This window comes from Lynx canadensis, chromosome A3 (genome assembly GCF_007474595.2).
Source record: "Lynx canadensis isolate LIC74 chromosome A3, mLynCan4.pri.v2, whole genome shotgun sequence".
NCBI lineage: Eukaryota > Metazoa > Chordata > Mammalia > Carnivora > Felidae > Lynx > Lynx canadensis.
Window position 1 is genome coordinate 60,808,421 of NC_044305.1, and position 10,646 is coordinate 60,819,066.

At 36.8% G+C, this 10,646-nt stretch overlaps 1 protein-coding gene across 4 annotated transcripts in view; it reads left to right on the top strand.

Annotated features, from left to right (window-relative positions):
• Positions 1–10,646, top strand: part of MGAT4A (alpha-1,3-mannosyl-glycoprotein 4-beta-N-acetylglucosaminyltransferase A) — a 122,997-nt gene that overhangs the window by 107,521 nt on the left and 4,830 nt on the right. For 2 of the 4 annotated variants that reach the window (XM_030310438.1, XM_030310439.1), the window contains exons 13-16: positions 2,224–2,302; positions 2,919–2,985; positions 9,292–9,404; positions 9,512–10,598. In XM_030310438.1, the coding sequence (XP_030166298.1) occupies positions 2,224–2,302; positions 2,919–2,985; positions 9,292–9,404; positions 9,512–9,538 (286 nt within the window). In that variant the 3' untranslated portion in view covers positions 9,539–10,598. Of the gene's footprint in view, positions 1–2,223; positions 2,303–2,918; positions 2,986–9,291; positions 9,405–9,511; positions 10,599–10,646 lie in introns of those variants that run through there. The other 2 variants (XM_030310436.1, XM_030310437.1) reach the window with 1 other exon arrangement.

The following is a 10,646-nucleotide window of genomic DNA, read 5'->3' on the forward strand; positions in this document are numbered from 1 at the left end:
CAGGGGCAGAGAGAGAGGGAGACACAGAATCTGAAGCAGGCTCCAGGCTCTGAGCTGTCAGCACAGAGCTCGATGTGGAGCTCAAACCCATGAACCGCGACATGGTGATCTGGGCTGAAGTCGGACGCTTAACCACCTGAGCCACCCAGGTGCCCCTGGAGGTCACATTTCATAACAAATATATTTTCAGTAAACCTCTGTAAGGTAATATTTACTTGCCCCTATTGAGAATACATTTATAGTAAAATGCAATTTTATTTTTAATTTTTAATGTTTATTTTTGAGAGAGAGAGAGACAGAATGTGAGCTGGGAAGGGGCAGAGAGAGGGAGACGCAGAATCTGAAGCAGGCTCCAGGCCCTGAGCTGTCAGCACAGAGCTCAATGCAGGGCTCAAACTCACAAGCCGCGAGATCATGACCTGAGCTGAAGTCGGACACTTAACCTACTGAGCCACCCAGGTGCCCCGATAGTAAAACACAATTCTTTTAAAATCAGAGTACATATGAATTTTCTTGGAGTTCTTGGAGAGACCCACCTTTCCTAGAATAGAGAAAAGGAATCACTTTTCAACTTGCATAATAACTTGTTTGCTGAGAAGGGGAGAAGCAGAAGTTGTATTTGTCAGTACATAAATGAAGTGTTAGGAACAGTATTTTCTGACTGTATAACATATGTTTTGATTATGTAAAAATTTTAAAATATGAAAAATGAGAAAAACACAGCCTCAGCACCACCATTGTGACCTTTTGGCACATTTTTTCTTGGTAATTCTGTGCACTTTTTACTTTGAAAACCATCATGATCTGTATATTATTTGTGTCTTATATTTGCAATTATCCTGTCATAAGTGATTCGTAAACATTTTAATGCTTGCACAGTATCCCATTGTGTGGCTGTACCATCATTTACTTCTTCTAATGTTAAACGTTGCAGATGGTATTGAGTTTTTCACTATAAGCTATCACATAGTGAACACCTCTGAATCAGTCTATCTAAACTGTAAGTTCTGCCCATCCCTCTTTTCTTAGAAGTGGCTTCCCCAGTCCCATATCGTTGTACCTATAGGTGAAATAATGAGTGGCCCATAGCTATAGGAAGCAGCATTCCAAATCAAAGATGCCTTTAAAAAAAAAGAGTGTCTCTTATCTGGAAATGTTGGAATTATTTTTTGTTGTAGCTTAGAGGGAGCTAATCTTAGAGGGTGCCCTGCCCTGTGTAACATTTGAAAATCATGTTTCATCACAGGTGATTTTTTGCCCACAAATAACATACTATATCATAGCCAAACTATAACTGTTCCCTGCTGGGTATTTTTAATATGCAAAGCACTTTGTCAGCCTCTCATCAACTCCTTGCTATAGTCATGTGAGCTATGTAGGACTCTCTGCACTGTATAGAGGAAACTCGGGCTCAGAAAGCTAATATAACTTTCTAAAGGTGAAAATTCTATTAAGTGAGAGTCCTAGAATTTGGATCCAGGTCTTTCTGACTCTAAGTATAAACTTGTAACCATTTAACTTAGCTAAACTTAAGTTTTAGATTTAGATTTAGATTTAGATATGCTTTGTATGCCCTGTCTGGTTTTTACCACCCCCCACCCATACTTACATATCCACATTAATTTTCAGGATATCAGAACCTGAGGATATTATTCTCATACCCAGAGAGGATTTTAGATTTATCATAGTCATTATTCAAATGTTTGTTCATACTGATAAGTGGAATTATTCAGATATTTAGAATTGGTTACGTTGCTTACAGGCTACTATTTGTATTGGATAAAGCTAGTCTTTGAACTTACCATGGATCATGGCTGTCCTGGTGAAAGTTTTCTCTGATGCAAGATACAGTAATATTATATAGGCACTGCAGCTTTGATTAATCTTCTTGAGAGGTTTATGTATGTAAAGGAGTATAAACAGCAACATAAAACTGTCCTTTAAAAAAAAAACCTGTTAAATACATTATTATGCTAAGCAATACACATGACCCTTCTAAAGAAAGGAATTAGCACATCACCGAAATGTTGAGTCTTTTAAGTTTTGAAGCTTCCAGCAACTATTCGGAGTACATAATAATGTGCCCTTGTGCCAAGTTCTGGTGCTGTCAGCTTTGTGGTCAGAGTCCTGTTGATAAAGCTTACTCAGAGGTAAGAGCATCTTCTTAAATCTTCGTAAAGTCTACTCTGACTCATATTTTTATTTTTATGTTTTTATTTTCAGTTATTTGTTCCATAGTGGCAATCAAGAACATCCAGGAGATATTCTCCTAAACACAACTGTGGAAGTTTTGCCTCTTAAGGTATGCCTATTTTCCCCCTGATTTTTCTTAAGAACTAAGATCAGTAGTAGACTTATCTTGAGGTTATTCTTGATTAGAAGATGAGGGAAAATTTTCATGATTGTAGGACCTCAGTGGCAAGCAACATTAATATATTGTCCTTTTTGCCTTATTCATAGAAAGAGCCTTCATTTTGTTTCCTGTTGGAAAATACCTTGGACGTTCCTACCAGGAAAATAAATGAATCATCATTTTACTCTAATGTTTATATTTTGAGTCCCAAAATACCATGTGGTTTTAATGCCTGTTGATTAATACATAAAATTAATTTATTGGTCTTTAAGGAGTGCTTAGATTTCTTTCGAGTTAACACAGTTCCATGTATTTTTAATAAAAAATAGTGCCCTATTAAATTGGTTTAAATTTAAAATTTAAATTTTTTAGCCACTAGTATATACAAATTCAGATAGTTAAAAGAATACTTGTATTGTTAGGCTTTTTAAAGTTCAAGACTCATGACATTTTCCCTTTTTTAAAGATAACTGTGCCACAAATGCCACTTTTCTATTAAGCTAAATTAGCTCTGTTTTAAATAGAAGTAATCATTTGTAAAATTAATGTTTTTGTTCTGTTTTAGAGTGAAGGTTTGGAAATAAGCAAAGAAACCAAAGACAAACGATTAGAAGATGGTTATTTCAGAATAGGTAATACCTCCTACTTTAAACTGGTAAATTGTTTTTGACTTGTCTGGACTTAATCCTAAAGTAATTTTAAACTCTTGTCAGATGTTAAGCAGCTTTAGGGTTACAATTACCAACGTCCTCCAAGTTGTATTCTCATGTTTTAGTGCATACTTTTATTATCTTGACCCACCCAGAGTTTCCGATCAAAGGTTCATTTGCTGGTTCCTCTTTCTTTCTCCACCCGCTATTTCATTGTTGATTCTCACTGATAATCTGTCTTCTGCTGCCTTCTGCTGCCTTCCACAGTCTCTTACTGGGTGACCTTCGCCATTTACAGGGTCTCAACAACATCCACGTGCCAGAATCTATGCCTTTAGCCTCTTGCTTCCCTCCTGAACATTAGGTCTGTATTGAGATGCTTTTGGACCTGGCCACCTGGAGGTCATACAGGTGTCTACTCTGAGCATCTGTAATGTGGTCATTTCTTTTAGTCAGAAAGAACCAGGGAAAGAGAGCTAATAAGAGCCTTGCTGGGTGGGAACAATCCACAAAGACTGGCCCTACATAGGGGCCTGGACTTAATTGGATCAGAGTGTACAGACAGCAATTTATACTTGAAGGCGTTGTTGAAAACTAAACAGTCAGCTGACAGTTAGTGGAAACCTGATGGCTGAGGGTGGGGTAGGGTGGATGTATGGCATCATGCTAAGGGCAGTCTTGTGAAAGAAACCCAAGTTGTGAGGAGAAGAGCCTTTTTAGAGAAACACTGGAAGGAAGGAATGGACCACAGTCAGGGTGCAGCAGGAGTATGGCCACAGGGAGCCTGACCTTGGAAGTCCTGCCCAGTGCCAGAGTTTGGGAATTCTAGGCAGTCTTCAGTAATTTCCTCCTTCATTTTCCCCTTTGTTTATTTCTTTTAATGCTCACCTATCAGACCACCGGGTTAAGGACAAAAGTTAAATTTGTTGTCTGGAAAGATAATACACGCACATGTTTTAAAAAGCATAAACTTAAGTCTCCCTCCCTCTTCTTTTCCCTCCTACCCAGTACTTCCCAGAGGCAATTCTTATGATTTGTGTCCTTCCAGAAGTATTCTGTTCATAAATAAAAGTAGGAATATTTTCTTCAAAAACACACAGTAGCACACAAATAACATACATACTCTATGATCTTTGTTCGGCATCTTTTCACTGACTGAAGTACTACATATGTACATATGGAAGATGAACATTCTAAAAAGTTGCACTATTTCAGGCGCACAGAAGATACAAATAGTAATTGAGTGAATATCTGTGTATCTGGTTTAAGATTTGCCAATTCAGTTGTTCTTCCCTAACGTCTTTTCCCTTTCCACCAAGGGTAACTACTGTCATAAATTTGGTGGTTACCATTTGCATGTACATTTCTAGCACATATGTAGGATATATTCCTGAACAATGCACAGTGTTATTTTGCTTGTTCTTAAATCTGAGATAAATGATATCATTCTGTAGCCTGCAGTTTTCTCTCACCATCATGAGATTCATCCATGTGGGTGCGTGTATCTACGGCTCATTCATTTTCACTGCTGTGCAAATTTTCATGGATGAATATATCACTGTTCTCTTGTTTGGTTATAATGTTTGTTTCCATTTTCTTTCTTTTTTCTTTCTTTTGCTGTTATAAACAATGCTGGTTTGAACTCTTCTGCACATGTAGGGAGTTTCTCTACATTGGGAATGCAAGTAGGTCTTTAGCTGCATTATCTTCAGTTTTACTTTATTCTTTGTATTCTTTCTTCACTCTTTTAATTGGCTGCCTAGTATTCCCTTGTATTAGCATATCTTAATTGATATGGCCAGTCACCTAGCGACGAATGGTTGTTAACAGTTTTTGCTGTGATACTTATATTCTTTTTGGACATGCGAGAGTATATCTGCAGGATAAAATTGCGGGGTCAAAGTGTTTGAATGAGACCAGTTATATCGTTAGGTAATTATTTTTCTAATTAACTGAGCTCATCAGATGACAGTATGATGTCTCATTAAGTGTTGTGAGTTTCAAAGTATTTTTCAGCCCTAAACCCCCTGCCTAACTTAATAATTCAATAATACTTTCTTGTAGCATTGCTCCTTACCCCAGTCCAGCCCCAATATGTGTACATACTTTTATGAAATAGTGTATTAATAACTTTTTAATAAACACATTACTTTGTAAGTTGATACATTTAATATTTCTTGTACATATGAATGCATGTCTTCTCTAGTATGGTTTTCACTTTAAACGTATCTTATCTTACTAAGAGCCTAATCATTATGTCATAAAACTCTAGAATAGACTGCTGAATAATGAGTAAATGATAGCCCATGGGCCACATCAGGCCCACTTCCTGTTTTTCCCCCCCCACTTCCTGTTTTTGAATGGACCATGAGCTTAGAATGATTAACATTTTTTTATTTTTATTTTTAAATGGTTTGAAAAAATGAATTATATATTGTGGCATGTAAAACTTATAAAAATTTAAATTTCAGTGTCCATAAATAAAATTTTATTGGAACACATCCATGCTTATTTATTTACATATTGTCTGTGTGCTTTCTTTAAAAATATTTTTAATGTTTATTTTGAGAGAGAGAGAGAGAGAGAGAGAGACAGCACAAGCAGGGGAGGGGCAGAGAGTGAGGAGAGACAGATTCTCAAGCAGGCTCCATGATGTCAGCACAGAGCCTGACACACGGGGCTCAGTCTCAACAATGGTGAGAACATGACCTGAGCCAAAATCAGCAATCAGATGCTTAACTGACTGAGCCACTCAGGCGCCCCTGTCTATGTGCTTTTGTGCTGCAACCGCAGAGGTGAGCAAGTAGTTCCAATAGTGATTGAGGAGGTGCACTGATTGCTTCCACCTGACGCTCAGTGCACTAAAATAGCAGTGATACATTCATAATTTGACAATTTCTCTGTCAAATTTAATGTTTATTTTTGAGAGAGTGAGTGTGAGCCAGGGAAGGGGCAGAGAGAGAGGGAGACACAGAATCCAAAGCAGGCTCCAGGCTCTGAGCTATCAGCACAGAGCCCGATGTGGGTCTCGAATTCATGAACCATGAGACCATGACCTGAGCCAAAGTTGGATGCTTAACTGACTGAGCCACCCAGGCGCCCCATAATTTGACAGTTTCAAGTGCCCCACGCACCCACACACCACCATAGTGTGACATTTTTTAAAAAATGACCAGTACTTATCCATCATGTCAAAACAATAAAAGTGGACTTTGAATGTCAGTGCTTTTTAACAGTGTGAAATGTAATTATTTCACAAAATCAGTTGACAGATTGTTGTGGTTATTAGGCAGTGATGCAATAGCTGTGCTAGAGAATACATTACTGTTCTAAGCAGTCATAATATTCCCAACTCACAGGAATACAATGTTCAGAAAATTAGAATATTTTATTACAGCATAATTTCTTCACAAAAATAAAAAATTCAGATGAGGATATAACCAAAGTGAGTTTCAGAATGGTTTGTGTGTTAGCCAAGTAAAATCAGTTACCAATAGTGAGTTAAATCCTATTTAATTGAAGTAGTCAAAGATACGTGTGTAGATCAATTAACCTTATTTAAGACCATCGAGGGGCACCTGGGTGGCTCAGTTGGTTAAGCATCTGACTTTAGCTCAGGTCATGATCTCATGGTTTGTGGGTTCGAGCCCCGTGTCGGGCTCTGCGCTGACAGCTCAGAGCCTGGAGCCTGCCTCAGATTCTGTGTCTCCCTGTCTCTCTGCTCCTCCCCGGCTCACTCCCTCTCTCTCTCCCTCTCTCTCTCTCAAAAATAAATAAACGTTAAAAAAAATTTTTTTAAGACCATCAAGCTTTCGGCAACAATTAAGTGAAGAATTGAAGACATTGGGAATGGTATTAGTCAAAAAACAAAGCATATTATTTCCTTGGGTCTTGATGAGTTGATAGATATTAACTGGTACTGCCCAGTTGTTATTTGGAGTCAATGCCAAACTTGAAGTGACTAAAGAATTGGCCTCTGAAAAGTCTGCATGGCACCAAGTATAGGCATGAATATTTTCAAACAAGCTGAGAAAACACAAATTGAGTACAACCTGAAGTGGAATCTGCCAGGATGTGTTATAATGAACAGTGGTAAAAATATGTATGGAAAAGAAAGCTTAGTTGGGTAAATTTACGAAGCCTGTGAAAATGTAGGGTGTTTAAAGCCTATGGTTATTTATTTTACTATTCATCAGGTATTTTACAGGAAATAATTGAATTTGCCACATATCATTTTTTTAAAGTTTATTTATTTTGAGAGAGAGAGCAGGGGAGGGACGGGGGTGGGGGGGAGAATTCCAAGCAGGCTCCATGCCGTCAGTGCAGAGCCCAGCCCAGGGTTCAAACCCACGAACCATGGGATCATGACTTGAATTGACACCAAGAGCCAGATGCTTAACCGACTGAGCCACCCAGGTGTGCCTGTATCATTATTTTATTGAACCAGCAGCATTAGCAGTGAACACCATTTACTCTCTTGGACTTTACCATAATCAGTTCTGTGAACTTGTGTCAGAAATAGGAACTGAATAGCATGACTTGTACCATATAGCAGTTCTGGGGCTTAGCACTGATCACATTTATTGTGAAAAAAGAAACCTTTTTGTTTTTTAACCTCAACAACAAGATTGAAATTTTTCCCAGTGGCAAGAACTGCCCTCAACCACTATTCTCTCTTTGAAAATTAGTGTTTCCTGCAGGCTTGATAACGTTTCTTAATTCAACCTAAAATTATAAGACCAAATAGTACTCACATGCAAAAAACCCTATGTTTCAGTCAAATCACTGATGACAGTTGTTATTTGAACTATAAGTAATATCAAACTAATCAAGGAGCTTCCACCTAACTTTTGCTTGGAAGTGACTCATCTGCAATGTAGTGACACATACAAGGCAAATATCAAGGAGAAGAACCTAATGGAATTCCATAAATACCTTCCAAGTGATGAATACGCTCCATTAAAATCACGTACTTATGGACTGGTGTCAGTATTTCTCAGTATGTAGGCTGTGTGAAAGGAAATATCCAAGATAAAATACATAAAATCTCATTATAGACCCACTTTAACAGATGAACATTTGCAGTCGATTTTGATGAGGATCACTTTGAATCCCAGATAACTAAAATGTTAACCCTTGCAAAAGGAATTATGATCTCCTTAGTACACCTGCATTAGCAAAAGACGAACTCAGTGGTAGTTCTTATAATATGAATTTCATCAATAAAAACTTTGTGGAACTTTTTCTCTATATAAGTACCAACCTAATATCTTCAGTTTTCCTCCTGGCCCACAAAGCCCCAAATATTTACTATCTGCCCTTTATTATTTTTCCCCCTAATGTTTGTTTATTTTGAGAGAGAGTTGTGTGCACAAGCCAGAGAGGAGGGACAGAGAGAGTGAGAGAGAATCCCAAGCAGGCTCCATGCTGTCAGCACAGAGCCTGGCTCGGGGCTCGATCCCACAGATTGTGAGATCATGACCTGAGCTGAAATCAAGAATCAGATGCTTAACCAACTGAGCCATCCAGGCGCCCCTGTCTGCCCTTTATAATAAGAAAAGGGTTGCCAGTTCCTGGCTTAGAGAAATGTGGCCAAGAACACACCATTTTTCTGTCACTTTTTCAACAGCTTTTTGTTGTTGTTTGAAGAATATTCCTCATAGCAAGAAAAAGTAGGTAAAGAGCATGTTAACCTTTTTATAGAACTTCTTGGTCCTATCCCTAAAGAGAGCTTTTTTAGCTTGTCATTTATAATGGATTTTTCTATTAAAACTGCCTAGAGGAGATATCACTTGTTAATTCCTTCTAAGTGTGACCTTGGAAAGAATACACAGAGATTGAACCCCTGCTCTAAGTCCACCTATTGTATGTATGTCTTAAAAGCATTGAAATTTGTTGTTCTAACGTACCCTCAGAGGGGTCAGACTGAGTGATGGTATAGGGTATACTTCCTTACTCATAGGATGAGGTTTGGTGAAGTCACATTTTGTTAAAAACCTGCATGTTAAAACATTTTTGATGCAAGAACAAATAAATATATACCTTCTAATTTGCAATAGGAAAAAAGCAGAGCTCTGCCTGTTTTAATAGGTTGCTTCTAATGAAAGCTTACACTACTTCATGAAAAATTTGAAAGTTGAATAAAAGTAGAAGGGGAAAAAATTCACCCAGGCCCTGTGTAAAGACATCCACTGAAAATATTTTGTTTTTCTTTCCTGCTTTAAGTCAGTGATGTCCTATGTGTGCTTGTTTCAGTCGACCCAACGTATGTTGATTTTTATTTTGAAGGAAAATTTGAGAATGGTGTTGCTGAAGGAATGGTGGATCCCAGTCTAAACCCCATTTCAGCCTTTCGACTTTCAGTCATTCAGAATTCTGCTGTTTGGGCCATTCTTAACGAGGTAAGACAATATGATAAATCAGTGAAACAGATTGTACTTTCTTTTTTACCACATTTTGATTTCATGTATAAGGCCTTTATTGTATTTCTCATTATTTTGTATTTCAGATTCATATTAAAAAAGTCACCAACTGATCATCCGCTAAGAAACCAGTTCATTTTTTTCCTGTGAATTTGTTAATTAAAGATAGTTAAGCATGTATCTTTTTTTTTTTTTTTTTACTTGAACACTACCTCTTGTGAAATCTACTGTAGATAAGATGATTGTCATTTCCACTTGGAAAGTGAACCTCCCATGGGTAATTGCATTCATTCGAACCTAAGCTGTCCTCCAATTTTAACTTGACTCAAACATTTTACAGTTACGACAGCCTGTTAATATGACTTGTACTATTTTGGTATTATACTAATACATAAGAGTTGTACATATTGTTACATTCCTTAAATTTGAGAAAAATTAATGTTACATACATTTTATGAAGGGGGTACTTTTGAAGTTCATTTATTTTACTATTATAGACCCTCTTTTATAGATTATCAGGGATTATATATATATAAATATATAAATATACATAAAAATGTTATGGAGTTAATTTATTAGAAACATTTAAGAAGTACATATTTTTGTGCAGTAAATTTTTGAATCAATACTTTTTTTGGAAAGTTACCTTGCTTTTTTAAGTTCTTTCTATATTTTTCTTTGGAAATGCAAACATTACAAATTAATGCCATTTTTCAAATGCACTGCCATTTAAGAATGATTCTAGATTGATTTCCTAACTGAAGTACTTTTATAATCGCAGTGATTCTGAACAAAATATTTTCAAAGGCATTTGTCATTCCTTAAAGCCAAGATTTTAAAGACCAATGTCCTTCTTGAGGGTTATTTTACTATACTGTTTATGGTGTAAAAAATCAGTCTGATAAATTTTAATGTGCAGGGGTCATGCATTCAACCCAAATTATCATGGACTGAACTCATTACATTCCCTCTGATATGTAAGATGACAGATCTTTTTTCTCTTTTAATCTTTGTCTTTACTCCATGAGTTAGATGCATTATCTCTTGTCGATCCTTTTGTATCTGCACCCATTTTATGAGTTCTGACAAAATGTTTTCTAGGAAATGTTATTGTATGAGTCAAAATCACTTAATTTTAAAGAAAAATAAAATTGTAATATTGGTTTTTAGGGAGAGGTATTGTAGCAGTTGTATGTTTTTCCAAAGTGGTTTATTCTGTTG